The sequence below is a fragment of the Eutrigla gurnardus genome (assembly GCF_963514095.1).
Source record: "Eutrigla gurnardus genome assembly, chromosome: 16".
NCBI lineage: Eukaryota > Metazoa > Chordata > Actinopteri > Perciformes > Triglidae > Eutrigla > Eutrigla gurnardus.
Genome location: NC_139927.1, coordinates 5,131,809 through 5,151,744, shown reverse-complemented (window position 1 = coordinate 5,151,744; position 19,936 = coordinate 5,131,809). Strand labels below are relative to the sequence as shown.

Genomic DNA, 19,936 nt, shown 5'->3' with positions numbered 1-19,936 from the left:
AAGCGTCACACGTAATGTGCATGCAAATAGGAACAAATTCAGCACACGTGCAATGGCGTCGAAACATATTGCACACAATAAAAGCCCTTTACGATCTGCAGACTGAGCTGACGGTAACCATTCTCCAGCTGGAAGTGCACACGTTAAGATGGCAGCTTTGAACGGATCCCAGCTGTGTTTGAGATAACTTTACATGCTCGTGCGACTGTATGGGACGGCACACTGCAGCGTATCAAATGGTATGTAATTTGCTGACAACATAATTAGAAGCCTCTCATTGTAAAGCGACGTTGTCATTCCTTTGGTTTAGTTTACATGGAATTTACACACATAATGCATTAATTAAACTGCATTGTGGGCCACATTGGTGAACTTGAGGTTCAGGGGAGGACTTGCCTTCTGGGGTGGGTAGGAGTTTCCTTATTGGATTTATTTGCCTGTAAAATGGGTGGAAAACCCTCGGCACTTGTGCAGAAATGATTATTGTCTATAATAAGAAGCTGGTCAGCGGGTGTGATGGGCTCGTATTTTTTCTTCCATGGCTGCCTTGCATCTCATCCGTGCCAAAAGATACTGGGTGTTAATCCCAAATGAGTCAATTTGATGCCATGATGATTGCAGCTGGTCAACAATGATGTGTTTATTTATTGATAAATTGCATAATTCTAGGGCATTTTTTCTCTCAATAGGCCAAACTGGTCTGGATCGAGGGTGGCGGATAATTTGACCATCTCATTCACACCATTCGAATATGGTTTTGGTGATATCCACCAAGCACTTCAGTGGAAATCTCATCATTCAATCCATGACAATCTGTTTTAGTCTGTGCCTTGTTGTAATTCCTATACAGTGTCACTTCCCCATATTCTCCCCTCATATTGTAAAATTGTACAAAGAACAAATGTGATATGTCTGGCAGCAGCTATGGTACTCGACCTTGCATGGGAATGTCTAAACTTTGACTCGCACTGTACAACACGAGTCGTCCCATTTGACCCTTAAGGCGTCACGACTGGACATTGATTTGCTCCCTCGATGTTTTCCACATGGACGATCAGGGCAAAGGCACTTATTTCAATTACAGCGTGAAATAGAGTGAATCCCAAAAAACTTCCTCCTCAGACACGGCAGGTTTGCCTTCTCACGCAGACGCAGGTTTACAGCCACGGGGCGACGTGGCCCAATCAGACAAATGAACCAAACGGATGGCTGCTTCACTTTCCTCATGCCCAACATGTAAATCGCCTTCTGTGTGCTGCAAACTAATGAGATTGTGTTTCTCTTTCTAAGGCTGTGCCTTGTTCTCTGGATGAACAGGGTGCATCATGGGTATACTGCAGAATTGCATGTTTGAATGATGGGGCTATTGTAGTCAGGGGGTTCTCATGCTTTTATGGATCAGGGAACATTTTCCAAGGACACTCTTCATAGTAACATATACTCAATATTATTTCCCTCTTATACTTTCATTCTAAAACGTTTCACCATAAATACTTAAAGACCTGTTTCATAGTGATAAACAAAAACACATTGCATTTGAATCAAGTTAAGATAAGTTGAGATGAGATAATCCTTCATTAGTCCCACAGCGGGGGGAGATTTGCAATGTTACCAAACGCTTATACTACTTATTTAAAGTAGATTTTATTCAAATGTTATTTGGACTATTTATAGCCTTCCTTTTTAAGTAATCGATCTTTAACACTTTCAGAACATTAAGAGTAACAAGACGGGACAGTCCCAATAAATCCAGATATTAAAACGTTCTAATCAATAATTAACTCATTGCTGTCCTCTTATGAGCGTTTCTATTTTCCCTTAACTAACGTGGGTGGCAGTAAAAGATGCAATATGCTTGTTTTAATGACACAAATGGTCCTAATCTGTGTATATGTACGCTTTAATGAGGTGAGTGCAAAAGCTCCACTGTGATGGACTTTCCTAAGTAGAGTTTTACTATTTAGTTTTGTCCTTAATTCTCATATTCATACAACAACGACATTTAATTTCACCACTCCGCCGAGCTGAGCGTCAAAGGTGCCTTTTTTTAAACAGCTGCAAATCCTCTACACTCCCCCACGCACAACACCTTTTGTATTCAACAACAGCATTGGAAAACAAGATATTGTGTTTTGTCATGCAGCCCTAATATTTCCAGTTATTTACTGAGCGTTGAGCTTAGCCTCAATGACTGCACACGTCTATACGGACCTCACAGAGCCTCCAACCCCAAAACTAAACTGGAAATTAAAAAAAAGATCTACGACTAGGGGTGGGTAAAAATATCGATACGGCAATATATCGCGATACTTTGCCGCCCAATACAATATCGATTTTTCAACTCCAAAGATCAATAAAAAAAAAACATTTTAGACGCGACGTGAATGCAGTACTTTATCCTTTTTCATTTTATTTTCAATATTTATTCCAGTGAATTTCATGGGAATTAATAAAATGGAGAGGCTGTTTTGAATGCAATAGTTTTGACTCAATTTGTCCTCTGATCAATATCATCTGAAGTACATATACAGGTACTTGTGTTTTCATCTTTATTTATATCGCAATACCGTGATATCATGATACGTATCGCATCGTTACCAAAGTATCGTGATACGTATCGTATCCTGAGGTTCTTGCCAATACTCACCCCTATCTACGACAGTGGACAAGTGTGTGCAGAAACCTAACATGCTTTGAAAGTGCGGCTTCTGGTCCTCGTATTGCAGGCAGACCCAGCCGGTCCACATGCTGTTGGTGTCCCAGGTGCATGTGTGAGTGGAAACGAATCCTACATGACCTTAAACCTAAAGATAGAGTGAGAGAGAAGTATTCATATCTTCCCTGCTCCGGGCGGCTTCATCCAGAGGCCCCCGTAGGTGCCTGTCGAGCCCTGCGGGGCAAGGTCCTGCATTAGGAATGCAAGAGTGGAGGTCAGGGCAGAATGAATCAGAATATGTTTTTGGCCAGCAGGGGCCCTGAGGGTCTACTTTAATGACCCGTAAACAGGTCTAGTTTCTATGTAGAGGGGAATGGTCCAGGAATGGCAGTGTTTCCCCTACATGCACCTAGCAGCGGTGGGACGTGAAATATGACCGCCGCAGGTGAAGAGGAGAGGAGGGGAATATAAGACGGGTGCATACAATTTCGATATAAATCATTCCTTCCATGTTTCGACAGACAAGACAAACAGCCAATTATAATAAAGTATAGCGCCGTGCTGAACCAATCATGTGGCTGAAACAGAGTTACAGAGCGGACGGAGAAAAAAAGTGATTCATGATATGTATCGATATCGACTGATATAAAAAACATTATCGTGATAAGTAGGGGTGAGTATTGGCAAGAACCTCACAATACAATACGTATCACGATACTTTGGTCACGATACGTATCAAGATATCACGACATTGCGATATAAATAAAGATGAAAACACAAGTACCTGTATATGTATATCAGATGATATTGATCAAATTGAAAAACATTATTGTGATAGGATTTTTTTCCCATATCACCCAGCCCTAAATTTGCACTATGGACGCTTCATATCCAGGTCAACTCACATACTTCTGAGTAAAGCATATAAACGGAGAGGAGAGGGGTTTTTTTTGTGTGTGCTCGAGCGGGGGGGAAAACACATTTCAGCTCCGCTGCTGCAGCTCCATCCTCGGGGAAACACTGAATGGTGCAGAGATAGGAGTAGATAGTAGGTGAAATAATTTGCTCTTGCAACATCTGGATGTCAAAAACTTAATTATGTTTTTAGTCAGTTCCATGTTCTTAGATGGTCCCCGACCTTCTTTGCCAAAAATAAAATGCGATTCCTGAAGGGTGTGTATCATTTCACGGGTTTGATCTCACGTCCCTGTGAGGCCCAGACATGCCAGATACATAGCGGGAACTATTTTACACTTATCTCATTTTTCATCTGTCTCTCTGCCTCTCCCCTGATATTTAGATTCATGTGAAAAATACACAATGAGTAATTCAGATGAGAGCTGGCATAGAGCGACCTGCAGCAGTAGATGAAATGCATTGTTGGAGATGTCTGGCTATTATGGTTCCCTCTAAAGCAGTGGAGTCTCTCAACTATTTTTGAGTCGCAACCCCCCAGAACAATCTGGCTGGTATTCAGTGTTGGGCTAATTCCATTTCCCCCATTGTAGCAGTCCACTGACAGCCAGGAAATGAGAGGGAAGGGTTAGGGTTCTTTGCGCTTCCCCCTGCTAGTTTTGAGTGCTTATTGCGAACGCTCCGATTGATACATGTAAATATTTTGTTTAAACCGTTATCTGAAAATACACTCCATAATTTGAGCCACTCAGCCATGATTATCTTCACAAACACAGAGAGGAAAACACACAAAATGAAAACCACTCGTAGGACTTCATGTGTGCTTTCGACCTAAAAGACGAAATAGATAGAAATGCGTTCACCCTGACGGTCCCACAGGCCTCAGTTTAAGATCTGTTTTCATGTCTATTTACAACTTTTCTGTTCAGTACTTTTTCCTGTCATTATGGAGATTCAGTCAGTTCATTCTTCTTTTTTTTTTGTCGTTTTGCAGCAGGGACATCATTCGCTTCCCGTTCCATATATTAGTGGGATGACTGCACCGGCATATTTGAACAAAGCAACTGTATTGCTTTATGTTTGAGACAGCCACACACAGATCTTCTTCGACTCTGATGAGCCGTGATCTGTATTTGTTCTAGATGGAATGTCAGTGGGGGCGAGGGGATTGTCTTTCCACATAAATATGTAAATCCAACAGGAATAAGCACTTCCATTGCAGCTTCTTTTAGTTCGGAGTATTCTGCAGAATTCTTTGAAAAAATATCAGTCTAAACTACACCAGCTAAACTGGCTATAGCTACACAATACTGTGTATGTAAGGTAAACGATAGCACGTGATTTTCCTTCAATTACTCCAACAGCGGGTTTCACCTGCTGCAATCAATCCTGGAATCAAATAGCCGGTGAACACCTTGCACTTTCTGTCAAAGCTGCCAGAATTATACCAGCTGGATGAGTGATCACCAGGCATCGCACTCTCTCTCCTCCTTTTGTTCCCCCGGACTGATCGGGGACACTAAAGCTCCAGCTCGGTGTCTGGCGGGCTCCTCAGCACCCGGTCAGGGTCCCCCGGTCCACGAGGGGACATTACAGGTCGCTCCGCTCTGACAGGTATCTATAGACGCCATTGACTTTACATTAAAGCGGTAGTGTGAGGTGATCAGTCATAGAAGTGCACTCCCCTTCCCCGGGCTTCACGACAATGCGCCCGCCATCGGAGCTAAATTGCCCCGGCGACCGGCGCTCCCTCTCCTCTCTGCTGCTGTCCTCCCTCTCTGCACACTGCCAAACCCTCCCATTTTACACTCCACAGAGCAACACTGTTTTTTTTTTATTTCCTTGCTACAGTACCCCTCTCACATCCACTTCCAAAAATGTTTTTACCTTGCAGCGTGTTAGACCTAGAAATGCACTTTATGTTGATGGCAGTTTATCACTCCGCTCTGGTCAGGTACAACCCCAACATTTCCCCTTCATGTTCGGATTGAAAAAGGCTGTCGGTGCTTCTGACACTGGCCTCATTCAAGCCTTGGATACCGTTGCTATGCTCGCGCGCCTAGCATTTAGACTGGTAGAATGAAGGTTATGAAGCCATCTGTTTGAAGGCTGCTGATGAATGTGATTGACGTACCATGCTAATGTTTCTCTGCACATTTATCACATCTAATGACTCACGCTTCACATTGGAACATCACGGCTACCACTATACTTGCTTAACGTTGTACGACCCACTTGCCCTTTTGGCTGTTGCTTGTTCCCATTTATTTTTTTTACCAAAGTGGTCGTATTTAATTTTGTCTGAAAAGTGATTTTTACATTCCTGTGTCTCTGCTTTGAAAAGTTTCTTTGTTGGTGTTATCAAGGACATTTGAGAAACTAAAAAAGTCAGATTGTCCATTCGTTCACTCGCTTATTGTTTTGCCAGTTGCCTGGTAACACAAATCCAATATGTCAATGTTCCCAGTTAAGTCAGGTCAAGTCAATTTTATTTAAATAGCCCAATACCACAAAATCACAAATTTGACTCGTATGTAACCCTCTACGCTTAGACCCTCGTTTCAGACTCCTTCAAAAACACCTGTGAATGTTTTAATTAGTGAGCTTTAGAGGTATTTATTGTCTTTTGCTGGTTAACACATCCAGTCCATCCAGCATTGCCTTTACACAGTCATGAGTCATATCGATCCCCAAGTGTAGTTCCCAAAGTGACAAACCGCTTCTTCAGGCATTGCTTAGTGAGATTGAATAGTTTGTTCCAGGTGGGACAAACCCTTAGAACTAGAGCAGAGCACTTACAACTAAATTGGTGCAGGAAAAACTGCTGCAGTAGGTGATGGAAGAGTGGTGCTGAAAGGAACAGTCCTTGGGAATTCCTCCTTTACACGAGGTGATGTTAGGGGATCATTAGGTCATTATGGACGACCATAGAAATGCGAGGCTGTTGAGCAAAACGCCCAAAACGATACGTGGTAATGTTCAAGTGATGAAGTTCTCTAGTGGCCTCAGCGATAAGGACTCTTGTCCATGTTTTAATTTAGAGAAAAGCCAACAACACGGCCTTCTAGCTTGTCTCTCTCTATCTCCACCCTCCTTTTCTCTCTCCCTCAAATGTTTTCTACAAGGTGAGGTAACATTGGTCAATTTCATGGTCTAATGAGCCTCTCGTTGCTGGAGGTATCATACTGGCACCCGACATGTAACATTAGTTATGGGAAGGGGAGGGGGGAAGGAAAAAGAACCGCAACTTCAATTAGTTTCTTGTTCTAACGGGTGTGGATGGCCGCCCACTCAAAACAACTACCTGAGAAAAAGAGACATTAAAGCTACTCAGAAAGAACAAAAATATGCATTTTGTGCTGCAAACTTGGACCAAGACTGATCCCAAACTTCCCCCTGAAAATGTGTTCACGCTCATCAGATGCCAAAAGTGTAAAGATCTCAAGTGTGGAAAAATACGAAAACTTGCAAGAGGCTTTATAGCCAGGAACTGGTGAACTGAAGAAAAAAGGCTAATGAGCTTTGGCACGGTTGTTGTTGTAATGCACCAGAACCCTTTTTCAGCACACATGGCTGCAACAGCAGAAGCCATGTAAATTATCAACTGTATCCCCGAGTTATGTGTAGACTAGAGGGCGAACAAGACTGCCTCCTTCTATTTACAGCATGGTGAGAAAAAAACACACTCATGCAGCATCTAAATCCTGTGCTCAGGGTTGCTGGTTGAACTATGGGATTCTTTGTTCCGGTTTGTGTCAGATGTGATTAACCGAGCGCATAAGGCCATTCCCATTACACAGCACACTGTTGTCATCTCCTTTTTTCCCGGAGCGGCGAGGTCTCTTATTTTGGACTCGTTGGTGATTTGTTAACAACTCATGTCCACATTACTGCCAAGCGCTGGGAAACGTCGCTCAAATGGAGTTTTTCTTTTACCTTTTGAGAAGTAGAATGTTGCTCCGGTTACTATAAAAGCACATTGAGGAGAGAGGAAGGGGCCAGACATGAGAGGGGGATACTTAGCTTTTTTCTCTTGAATGGGAATTTTTTTCAAGTGGAAGGAGAATGCACTTCAGGCCGGGGCCACGTATACAACATAATCTTAAACAGGCTTGCGCTGAAAGGAAAGGAAACCACCTTATTTCCCTCCCGATTGTAGAAAATGTTATTGCCGCAATTGGCTGTAGTACCCAGAAGCAGTACCTGGACGGCCCCAAAACACAACTGTTGAAATCGTCCTATAAAGGCCTTCTTTTCCTGCTGCACACTGTTTGACCTTTCTGCTGATTTAGCATGTCCTTGCTGATGGTGTGTTACCCGCCGAGACATGCGTTGCCTGAGCGGACGATCATTTGCTCTCCAATCCATTCATTCAACAAGAAGGAATTACATTTTCCAATTGTCTGCGGCGAGATGACAAGAATACACAATAACCGTAGAGCCGAGTTTATGGATTTCAAAGAGATTGATTTTTTTTAACCCAATTTGAGACTTTTAACCTTTGCTTTTGGTGGTTTAGCCTCTTTTGGAAGGAGCTTGATCCCAGCTGTTTGTTTGTCACATGTGATACGTTTCACTTCCTACTGGAAGCACAGCGCTGCTGCATTAATTACGCCTTTAATTGGCGATATACAAAGTATACAAAGTTAAAAATATCTTAAATGTGCAACGCATCTCTGCAGGGATAATATGTCCTCCTAGGAACATTATGTTGTAAACAAAGAAAAAAGAAACATTTAGATTTTTTTCAAAAAGGAACATAATTTCCCCTGATTGGCTATATCTGGGAGCGCTGGAGTTCTAAAAGCACATTTGTTGTCGTTCGACATTTAAAAGAAGTAAACATCCAGTCTTTGGGGATCGCTCACCGATGCTCTCAGGAATTGCTTCATCATTTTGTCATCTCTTCGATGTGTGTTTGCTCATTTTATGAGTTTTTTTCTTTCATCTACTCTCATGATGCCGCTGCGCTATGATTAAACCACAGTTTGATTGCAAATGGCGATCCAATTTATTGGCTTAAAAGTGATTAGGGAGCCATCAGCAAAAACTTAATCAAGCACCATCACACAAAAAAAAAAAAAAAAGAAGAAGAAACTGTGGATTTATAATCAAGTGAAAATCAGAAACAGCTGTCGGGACGATCGCAATCCACATGGGTTTATTGGCAAGCCTACCCAAGGACAAAGACGGTGAAGTACATCCGAATGGCGTGATAATTAGCTGAAACACTCGGAGCGTGCGTCCTGCCTATGAAAGCAAGGGAGCTGCTATTAATATAACGGGGAATAAATGGCCTTGCCAGCCTTGGTGGGGTGTGGGAGCTGCCATCACGCTGCTGCTCATAGAAGTCAGACTCATGCAACCTGTGTAATCGCCACATATAATTGCGACACTTCAAGGTTGTAATTATATTTCTCGCGCGGTAATTATACAATCCCACCTTTAGTATGCATATCCTAACACGCTGATCGACAGTGCTTGCTCCCCTGCACGCGTGCACAATAGAGATAAGTTGCTTATCAACACTTAAGAGAATACGCATTAAGGACGCATTAATGCATCATCTGTTAATGCACCATAGAGCCGAAGTAAAGCATGCTAGACGTTTGTATGAATCTGCTGTGCCAGCTTTATTTTATTTCATTGTTTGTTTTTTGTTTTTTTTGCCGCAATTCAACCTCAAAACTGCTGCGACCCACTTTTCTCCATCGGTACTATCTTTAGGTGTGCTCCTGTACGGATTCCCTGATGTGTGAATGAATAGTGCTTTTATCACACTATCAACCAAAATAAAACCAGCCGTTCATGCTTCTTTTGGTTGTATTTTCTTAAAAAGACAATTATACACTACTACTTCTACTACTACTGACGTGTGTGAGAAATCGTTGACCAGAACAACTACAACCATAAACCCAGCAGGACATAACCATCCATGGTTCAGAAGTAAATCCACTTTCATCAAAGTATTTCTGTACTATGCTCCTGTTGGTATTCCCAGTGTTTCAGGGCCGTACGGCAGATTAAATCCTTGAGTTGAAAACAAGAATGAGCATATATGTTTTCCTTGATGCATTATGGGTCCACGCTTAGTGGGTAAACACTAGTTTGAATCACCAGAACAGTCTATGAGGAAGCTATCTGGCTCTATTAGGCAGGAATTGATTGCCAAACAGGTAAAGTGGACGCTCAGGGACCCTCAAGGCCCCAAGTGGTCTATCGCTGTAATTTATTAAGCATTTAACCTTTAAATGAACTTAAAAAGAAAACAAAAGTAACATTTGGTATACAAATCTCTATTATCACATTCAATTAATACTCTAGTGTTAGCAGCTACCTATCAGAACAGCGGTGTCTTTTGTTGAGAGGCTTACCGACTCTAGAAATAAACCTGTTGCTTGTAAAGTTAGCCTAATGCACTGTTGAAACCCCCCCGCCGCGGTCCTGCTGTGATGCACGCGACTCGCCTCGGTGGCGAAAACAATCTGCGGCATGAGAGATCAGCAGCTCCCCGTGAATAAACCTGCCAATTTGTTAGCGGCGGTGGCGGTGGCAGCGGCCATCGAGGTTCCTCTCTCCGTCTCTCGTCAACTCACTTGCTTCAAGTCACCGCTTTGATTCATCTGTTTCAGCGTCGCCTTCGTCTGATTGCTCTCCCAGTCACTCCTTCTTACTCCCCGGTTTCATTGTTCGCCCTCTCCATTTGTCTCGTCTTATCTCCCCTCCTCCCCCTCCCCTCTCCTCTCCCTCCTCCATCCTTTTTCTTCCCCCCCTTCTAACTGCTTCCCTCTCTCTTTCCCCCACATTCTCCACGCCTTCAGTCTGTCTTTATCTTTTAAAAACCACCACCATCACCCCATCTCCCCCCCCCCCCCCTCTCATCAGACACACACAGCGAGCGATGCACAAACACCATCCCTCACATCTCCAATGAGTACCTTGTTATCATCTTGTCCCCACAGCGGCTTTCTGTCTGGCTCCGTCTCAGCTTGGATTCCGTCACTAATGGGACCGCATCATTTTCGACAGCTGCGATTCCTCAGCGCTGACAAACAGGGAAACGTGGCGCGGCGGCGGCGGCGCTGGCGAACACAGCTCGGAGGGATTGTAGACTTAATGCCTCGGTCTGATTTACAACATTGACAAAGGGCCTTTTTAAAAAAACATAATTTCTCTTTGACGCAGACGGGGCGCGGGGGTTGTATAGAAATGAACGTGAACGCCACACACATTTACCTTTTAGTCTGCGTCTCCACCTCGTCTGACATGTCATCTTCCTCTTATTGAAGCAACGTCAGCCTCCATCCGGTATCAGGGAACACGGTGCATGAAATATGTATGAGACAGTAACAGACAGTAACTTGTCAGGATGCTATTGTTCAGACAGATCTGAGAAGTTTGCATGTGACTCCCCAGGCTCCCTCAGATCTGCAGAAGAGAAGCTAAGTGAAACTTCATGAAAGCCTTTTTTTTTTTTTTTTCGACAGCGGCACATGTTAAGAGAGTTTTTGGCTGCCTTCATTCACTCGGCCTCGCTAATCGTTTCCACCGGGTCCTGCAGGGCAACAACAAAGACTCCTAGAGTTTGTATGCCAATCTGTGATTTCGTTTGATTGCGTCCTTAACAAAATTTGTACTTTTTTTTTTTGCGACGCCGCTTTCATCTCGTTCAAAAGAGGGGCACTTAGCAGCTGACTCGCCTGTGACCCAGCGCAGGCTTTGAAAGCAGAAGCTCGACGCAGATTGCAAAAATCAAATGATCTGCGCAAACAACTGTTTTTTTTAAATCCCATTGCTTCAGCAGGAAGCTGCCATATGTTGTTTATATAGATTAATATAAATTCTGTATTTCAGAGCCTCCGCTCTCGTGAGGAGATGTCAGGAATTTCTTCAAAATTTGGCACAATCTTCCACCTGAAGGATGAACGGATGAGATTGACCTCACGGAACACACTTTTGGTCATAACTCAAGGAATGCTATGCTATTATGAAAGTACAAATACCTTATAGAAATAAAATGATCACGTGATGACAATTTGGACGGATGTGCAACTCCACTAGTTGGCCTAGTTGTACTAAAAGACAATTACTTTTTATTCACATGCGTGTTTTTTTATTATTTTTATTCGTAAAGAGATTTTTGTCCAAGGCCGGTTCACAAAAAACCTCTGAAAGCGTCTCCGAGGTCGGACCGGCTAAGAAGCTAGCGCCGCTCACAGAGAAGATCTCAAAAAGACGTCCCATTGGTGGGTTTCAGGCAGCTCACGCAGCGAACTGAGCAGAGAGCTGTGTGTTGAAGCTTATCGTGTTTGAAGAGAGGCAGGTACACTGATCTGTGTTAATAACGTGGCGGTTAGAGCCGCTCAGCCAGCCAGCGGCTCTGGCCTGCCAGCATATTACCGGTGACATCACAGATCAGACTGCATTTGGCCGGCGCTCGGCCTCCTCTCATTAGAGCAGACGGCCTACAGGAGACCCTGCTGGTCAGATACCACACACTTACATTTAAAGTGCGTCCAGACAGAGCCTTGCAGAGCCTTTAAAGCCATTACCAAGTAACAGTAAGGTTGGGTAATGTACTGAAGATAAAGCGTCCGTTTCATGTTTGAATGTTTCATAAGGCGTCCGTAACAGCGAAACCACGGGAGGCAGACGGGTGAACAGTCAAAGCAAAAGGCAGAATATTCCACTGGATGTGTTTCGGTTTACGTCAGCCTCACAGTCCGGAGAGAAGAAGCTCATTAGACTCCACTTTCATTGAACATTCATTGGTTTTTCAGCCACAGTGTGGTTCTGGTTGTACTTCAGATCTCGGGCTCGTCGGCAATCTTATCTTCATCAGGATTTGCAGATACGCTCTCAAGTTATCGCCGGGGCGCCCCGAAAGTCTCCCGGAGCTTCCGTGGAGCGTGAACGGAGCCGGAGCGTTAAATATTTCAATAAACAAGTAGATTTTAAATATTTCATGTGTATGCGATTGATACGAACTGAAACTACTTTATGAAACATTAAACATGAAACATCAGAACTATAAACATCCAGCGACTGCGAGCCCGGACGCCGCAGAAAAACACGCCACACTGTCGTGATTGTTGGTACGTTTGTATATCGTGGGGTGATTATGTTCTCCCTCTCTCTCTTATCTCGCCCTGACACTCCTTTCTCACCCAAATGCTGCTCTCTCTTTGACTGGGGGGGGGGGGCGGGGGGGGTACAGAAGGATAACATTGCGTAGGATTTCAAAGGGGTTTTATCTGGTGTCGAGACCGGCTTGTTGAACGTACTGCAGCACTGATTCACGCTGATAAAACACCGTACTCTCCACTTGTGTACAAATCATGACCAAAATGAGCCCAAATGGAAATGAATAGAACAATGATGATATTGCCGAATATTTGCCCTCCAGTCTTTTTTTTTTTTTGTATCTAATTAAATTAAACTTATCCCAACTTTTCTTTCAAAATGAAAAAAAAAATGTAGGAATTAAAGTGAAACACTTTAAAGATGATTTGCAACAGGATTTTTACAGAATACAAAGTTGTTACTAATGAATGAAAATTATTGTTTTAACAGTCAGAATAATATGGCATCTTCATAAATTACATCCATCTTGTTTCTGTAGAATCAACAATAGTATTTTGGGGTACTAAATCTGCTGAATCACAAGCATCACATTATTTAACCTAATAAGTTCAAACATGTCCAGAGCACTTTATTTATTTAGATTTCCACTGGCACTGATGTTCTATAGATAGATAGTTTCTGTGAAGAATGAAGTTTATTTTGAAAAGACACTATATTTGTACGGTATTTGAGGAGTTGAGAGTGATCATGTTTTGGATACTGAGTTGGTTTAAAAGTTGGGGAGGCTTGCAGATTAATGGTCAAAATCGGAGCAGCAGAGCCTAAAAGAGATCTTAACCTGAAGCCCCTATTATGGGTCCACATTTCCCAGAATGCAACTTGAAAGTGTCTTGCCTTGAAACTTCATGCCTCCAGTTTGCAACGCTGCTCATAACTTTGTACTTAATTCAAAGCAAAAGACAAGATGAATGCAATCTGACCAATTTATTGAAAAGACGCTGCAGCAGCTTCTATCCGCTGTAACGCTGGCACTTGTAGAGCTTGTTGATCCTGAGAATGTCGATGTCGGACATTTGCTCTCTCTGGCCGATGGGAATCGACGAGTCGGGTATGGGAACGATGGTCTCCGATCGAAGCATTCCAAAGGCAGTTCTGCAGATTTGGACAGCAGTAATGAAAATTATTATTATTATTATTATAACCACCCTAAATACAGGATAAGCGGTAGAAAATGGATGGATGGATGGATTATTATAACCTTTATTTAACCAGGTTCGTCCCTTTGAGATCCAAGATCTCTTTTGCAAGAGAGACCTGGCCAAGAATGGCAGCACGTAAAGTTTCAACACGTCGTCACATTAATCGTAGACAAAAAATAACAAACAATGTACAAAATACAAATACAAATAATTGAATTTTCAATATTAGTTAAAAGAATTTTAACTAAAAACATTTACACTCCTTCATGGACTTGAATTCAGAGATACCAGACTTTGGAGTTTGAGCTCTGACTAAAAAAATGTTCCATTTACTCGGAGCAGAAAATCTCAAAGCTTTCTTCCCCATTTCTGAATCACTCCTAGATTTGTTTTGTAGAGTAGCTCTATTTGCTAACGTGCTTTACCTTCCGTAGTGCATTACAGAGCTGTAGTCGTACGGAGTGTTGAGATTGTTCGTGTCCTTCTTTTTGAAGTTGAGGCGAAAATCTGGTGAAGAACAAAAAAAGAATCTATAAATAGGGGTTTAAAAAGACAAATCCATCGGTTTGCGAACGGCGCTGCCGGATTCTTACACTGGTTGACGTTGTTCCAGTTGATCCTGATGTGCTGGTCGCGGTCGCTGCGAGTGTGTTCGTGGTAGAAGCCGAGCGCGTGCAGCAGCTCGTGCTGGATGATGCCCTTCTGGACGCAGCCGAAGCGCTGCAGAGACAGCACCTGCTTGTCTCCGGTCCGCCCCAGCAGAGAGGCGCAGCTGAGGAACGACATGACGGGGATGATTAATATGCAGCTTGACATTCGGTTCATAAATGCAAGTCATTCACATTACACCCTGTGTATACACACTTGCTTCAATAATTAGCTTCGGGGGGAGCTGCGTTGTCACTGTCAACTAGAGATGTTGCGATACCATTTTTCCCTCCCGATACGGATTCCGATACTCGTGGTGTGTATTTTAGTCGATAACGAGTACCGATACAGAAACCGCCGACATGATGCGCTAACATTAGCGCATTGATAAATTTTTCTTCACCACTGTAAAACAGCAGCTGCCGATGGCAGCACAGCACAACTGTTTTAAGAGCGGCGAAGAAGAACTGTGTCAAAGCTAACGGAGCTAACCAGTAAATAAATTCCTATTTCTAATCAATTACGTGGTAGCTGATCGGTGCCTGAAATGCCAGCATTTTCCGCAGTATCGGAGGCATTTCCGATACTGGTATCGGGATCGGAACAACTCTACTGTCAACTACAGATGCATCATTCGGCAAAAATAGCTGTTTTGAAGCTAAACATTCCTTTTGTTTTGCTGCTTCTGAAGCTCTCGTTGTGTGCTGATAGCGTTTGAACTGACAAATGTCTGGGATGCATGTTGACCAACTAAACGGAAGAGGGTTGGTGCTGCATGACGCATGTTGTGGATGCATTCCCCTTCCTCCGTAGGATCACGACCCCCCAGAATTAAAATGATTGCAGTCTTAAGTGTAAGTCCATTTTTTAAAGTGCGTTCTTTGATATCGTTTTGCATCTCTTTTTGGTCATTTTGTGTCTTTTTTGTAGCTGTTTTGCATCCCTTTGTAGTTGTTTTGCATCTCTTTGTACTGACGCTCCTCTGCACAGATATATTAAATACAACACTACACAACATATTCTAGGAAAATCACCACAGAACGCCTGAGATGCTGTTAACAAAAATCGACAAAAACAAACATGGGATGGGATTTGGTTTGCAGATCCTCTATTAAATATGTTGATGTTGCCCGAGCCCAGCAGGCCTGTTCACAAACACTGGGGTGGGAAAGTTGCTGCCCCAAACTGCTCAGTTGCACCTCGTTGTGCAGAAACCCCACCTGGCACAAACATTGGTGTTTTAAACTGAAATATTGTAATAGTAGTCCAATCTTTAAAGTGCATATGGAAGTTCTTACAAACTTATAATTATTTTATTAACCATATTATGGCCAGTACATTGGATAAGTGTTGGGGCTGCCTCATCTTTAGTCATTTTAATGCTTTTTCATTCCCTTTGAATGATTTCCAAGAAATGTATTTATAAGATTTAAAGTGAGAGATTAGTCGATAAAATCTCATGTGTGTATTATTTTACTGTTCACCCTTCCCGGATTAATAAACGGATGAATTATCTCGGCTGTCCAGCTACCTTTTTATGTTTTTATGTTTCCCTTCACATGCAGTGTTTTAGTGATCAACTCACCCGTATCTCGGCTCGAGGCTCAAGTATGCCCTCTGATTTGTCCGCGGAATGAAGCGGATGCATGTTTTGTATTCAAAGTCCTTCATGGCATTTACGATCTCTCTCTTCTCAGAGTTGTCTACAATCGGGAATAAAAAAAAAGAAGCATGTCATCAATAACATCACAGTTTAGGGACGAGACATCGATGTGCAAAAAATCCTGGAGGAGTAAAAAAAACCCTCACCGTATTTCTGGCTTAAACGGAAAGGGATTTCCACGTTCCCGTTCGCAGACTTCGGCCACAGACAGCTGTACTTTTTATTTAAGCACTTCATAGCAGTCCTGGTTCTTGGAATCATCACGTCTCCTTCCAGCAGAAAATCCCTAGATCCTGTTAGACGGAAATAACACGTACGTTTTAGTCTCGCTGGCAGAACATCGGTAAAAAAAAAAACGGATCGGCTTTGTTGGGAAAATATGTTACAGTATGCAGAATATATAAATTCTGCACTAATATTGTGAGAATAACATAATAGCCAATAACATGAGATTTTTCTTTCTTTTTTTTTTGCAGAAGGAAAAGAAAATAATGAATGAATGACTGTGTCCTTATTTGGCAATGTAAGAAAAAAAAATGATGTACGATGTATTTAAGGTGGCACTTCAGTGATCTGTAACACTAAATTAATTGAAAAGTTGTTATTGTTACTGCAGAAAAACAAAACTGAATGGAAAGATTGGTTGCTGGTATCAGGACTACATTTCCCATAAGCCCTGCTTTCTTAACTTATTTGAACTCAAGGTTAAGGTGGTAGTAATATCCAGTTCCACACCTTAGGTGGGTCACCGGCATCAAAAGGCGTCCTTGTGATATTAAATCCTCACCGTTGTTCATCCTCAGAATCGTCGTGGTGAAATCTTCCACTAAAAGGAGGCAAAGAAGAAGAAGCTGTGTTATCACAACGACACACAGCTGGCAGATCCGGTGTGCTGGTGTGGTTTAGTCACTTACCGTTATCAGCAGCGTGATCCTGTGGAAATAAAGAGCACAAATAGAGCGTTTACTTCATTCTGGACACAGATAGCGTGGGAAACACAGAGTGCGTGAGCTGTTCTAGTCAGTGAGTTCTTTCTTACGTCGGCCTGCTGAGCGTGACAGGCGCCCACGAGCAGCAGCAGGAGAAGAGAAAACGGCGCTCCGAGATCCATTTTTTATTTATTTATTTTGGTGAAGGTTGAGATGTCACTTTCGGGAGCTCGTCTTCACCGGAGACTGATGCTGAAGTCCCGGTCGGGGCCGACTTTATATGCAGGCTGTCAGTTCGCGTCTGTGTACGCAGATTAGCGGTTGGCGTTGGACGGGCTCCGTCTTAAACACACAGCTGATGGGAGTCGCCCTGCACCACCCGGCCCACTGTTGCCACACAGGGATAATCTTATTCTGCAGGGATTACAGTACAATGACCACGGGCTGCTGTCGCCTCGCTTAGCATCACATTTCAGATGGCCTTTTTTTTTTTTTTTTTATCTGAGCTCTGGACCTATCCCAAAGTTTTATTCTAAAAATAACACAAGCGATGCTATGTTGCTGTTAGATGTGTGCAGCTGCTGAGGTGAAGAGGTTTGAAGGCTTTTCCTCTCAAAACAGCAGAGTGACGATGGTTTTAGTAGCAAATATAAATATAATACGGGCGTGTCGAACAAAACAAGCTATTTGATTTTGTCTTCTAAGGGAAAATTTGTAACTATTTACAGATCATTTATTTGATTAATCAAGGAAATTAATCATCATATTAATTTGTATGAAAACAACTAATAATTGCTCCTTTCAAAATAAACCTGTAGAGGTTTCACCAAAGTTTTTAAGAACATAAACGCATACATGCTTAATTTGACCAACAACAATACCTATATTGTGGAACAATTCTTAATGAAAACGTAATGAAAACTTTGAATAATGTCCAGAATATATAAAAACTGCGAACTAATAATCCGATTTGTTGAAAAACTAACTGACCAATATTTAAACTGCGATTGTGCGAATAATTTTTAGGCTGTGACAAAGTTGAATTCACGTGAGAAAGTCTTAATCTTTGTGAACGTTTCACAGTTTGAATGTTTGAGTTTCTATCTGGAAGTGTGAATGACGAGATGAGCTTTGAAAATGCTTGAAAAAGTTTGAATAGTGAGGATTTTCTTTAAATGGTTGGAAAAATTCAAATATCTCTGAAATTATGAACGACATCAATTTGAAAAATAGATGCATTTCCAATTGAGATGAACATTCTGTGTTTGAATGGAGTGAATTTGTTGAATAATGTTGAAGGAGTTAAGAGCCAAACTTTCTGACCCGGAAGATACAATAAGTAGAAAAATAATGCATTTGGTTGTGAATGCAGGAGGTAAAGTAATCATTGCTACAGTGATAGTGAGAGGCTGTGGGAGAACGAGAACTCGGATGAATCAACACTGAATTAATATTGTGATTACATAATAGTTTTATAGTAGAAGTTTTATTTTCACCCCAACATATTCTTGGTACATACCGCGTTTTAATTTGAAGTACAAATCAAGATTCTACTTCTCCTTGCTGAGGGAGCTGCTGCTGCTGTGTATCTTTAAGCCAGAGCATTTTTATTTTATTACGCCAAAGAACAATTCACGCCTCTAATAAAATCAGACCAAACATAAGGGTTTGATCACGAGCAGCTCTGGTTCATCTCAACGAAAAGCATCATTTCCCATTAAACTGAACATCCACTGTTGCCTTCACAGTCCTTTAGAATCCACATCCAGCTTTTTACTTTACACCGGTTGTGACCTACTGTTACAAGGCTCCATTTTAAATATGTTATTTCAAATAATAGTAATAATAAAGGCTTAATAAGTTACCGGCTGTAAAGTCCTGGATTCATCATTAAAGCTGATCTCAGAAGGCCACGCCACTTTGACACCAGACCGTGATGAACAAAACAAAACAAACGCCCCCTAAAAAGAAAACGTTAAGAAGGATGAGCGTTCAGATTTATCGAACGCCTCGCTAATAAATCACCATCTTCCATGGGATTGTTTACTGGAGAAGAGAGACGCCGTCTGGCTTCATAGCGCCGTAAACTGTTTTAGGATCTGATTCCGCGTGTCAAGGCCGGCAGCTTCAAACCTTTATATGACGCGGCCCTCCGCTCTACATCATAGTAATGTGGCATTTATTATCAGGGGGAACAAAAATTGTGTGTGTGTGTGTGTGTGTGTATGTGTGTGTGTGTGTGTGTGTGTGTATGTGTGTGTGTGTGCAGAACTCCCTTTCCTGCCATGCAAATACAGTCCTATGAATTTGTGCATTTTTACCAGGTTGCATCATGCGTTTTGCACATGCGTGTGTGTGTGTGTGTGTGTGTGTGTGTATCCATCCTGTATATCTGTTTGTCCAACTGGGGTGATCCGCGTGGGTGCACAGGTAATCCAATTTGTGTTTTAGAGACGCAGCGCGGCTCCATGATGTACGACCCTTCCGTTCGGTGGAGCGTTATCCCTAACTGTGGGGAAGTAGATCCTCTTCAGCTGGCTGTCAGTCTCCTCACACACACAAAAAAAAATACATTTAAAAGAAACTCAGTTGTCAGAGTGAAGGTGTAGTGTAAGACTTTCCCAGCTTTATTTTTCAGTCTTTTTCCTTTCGATACTTTTCTCCTTGACGGGTTCAATGGACTCGGACGTCAACTATCATCTCGTTTCCAGCACTTTTCAAAGTCAGCGGGGAGCATCATTTGTCCACCTGTGTTTCTAACCACAACAAACTTTTACAGGAGAAAGACAGGGGAGTGTGTTCTATATACGGCACATCTTCAAGTCTGGATTTTCTACAATTT

At 42.4% G+C, this 19,936-nt stretch overlaps 3 protein-coding genes across 6 annotated transcripts in view; 2 read left to right on the top strand and 1 right to left on the bottom strand.

Annotated features, from left to right (window-relative positions):
- slc25a47a (solute carrier family 25 member 47a) overlaps positions 1 to 19,936 on the top strand; it is a 486,107-nt gene that overhangs the window by 227,744 nt on the left and 238,427 nt on the right. The gene's annotated exons all lie outside the window — the stretch shown is intronic.
- Positions 1 to 19,936, top strand: part of LOC311026719 (MAM domain-containing glycosylphosphatidylinositol anchor protein 2) — a 145,691-nt gene that overhangs the window by 18,933 nt on the left and 106,822 nt on the right. The gene's annotated exons all lie outside the window — the stretch shown is intronic.
- On the bottom strand, positions 13,569 to 17,406 carry LOC311026958 (low choriolytic enzyme-like). The gene is made up of 8 exons (XM_084030687.1): positions 17,205 to 17,406; positions 17,080 to 17,098; positions 16,953 to 16,991; positions 16,312 to 16,458; positions 16,088 to 16,205; positions 14,448 to 14,626; positions 14,280 to 14,361; positions 13,569 to 13,807 (listed from the first exon to the last, which is right to left on the bottom strand). The coding sequence occupies exons 1-8, from the start codon at positions 17,274 to 17,276 to the stop codon at positions 13,666 to 13,668; spliced, it is 798 nt and encodes a 265-aa protein (XP_083886813.1). The 5' UTR covers positions 17,277 to 17,406; the 3' UTR covers positions 13,569 to 13,665.

Bases quoted from the DNA above. Each gene is read 5' to 3' on its own strand.
- LOC311026958 (XM_084030687.1), bottom strand. From the start codon at position 17,276: ATGGATCTCGGAGCGCCGTTTTCTCTTCTCCTGCTGCTGCTCGTGGGC. The intron at 16,459-16,952 runs GTGAGGATTTAA...TCCGTCTAACAG, and splicing joins GATTCTGAGGATGAACAACG to GATCTAGGGATTTTCTGCTG. The intron at 13,808-14,279 runs GTAAAGCACGTT...CCAAATCTGCAG, and splicing joins TCTGTAATGCACTACGGAAG to AACTGCCTTTGGAATGCTTC.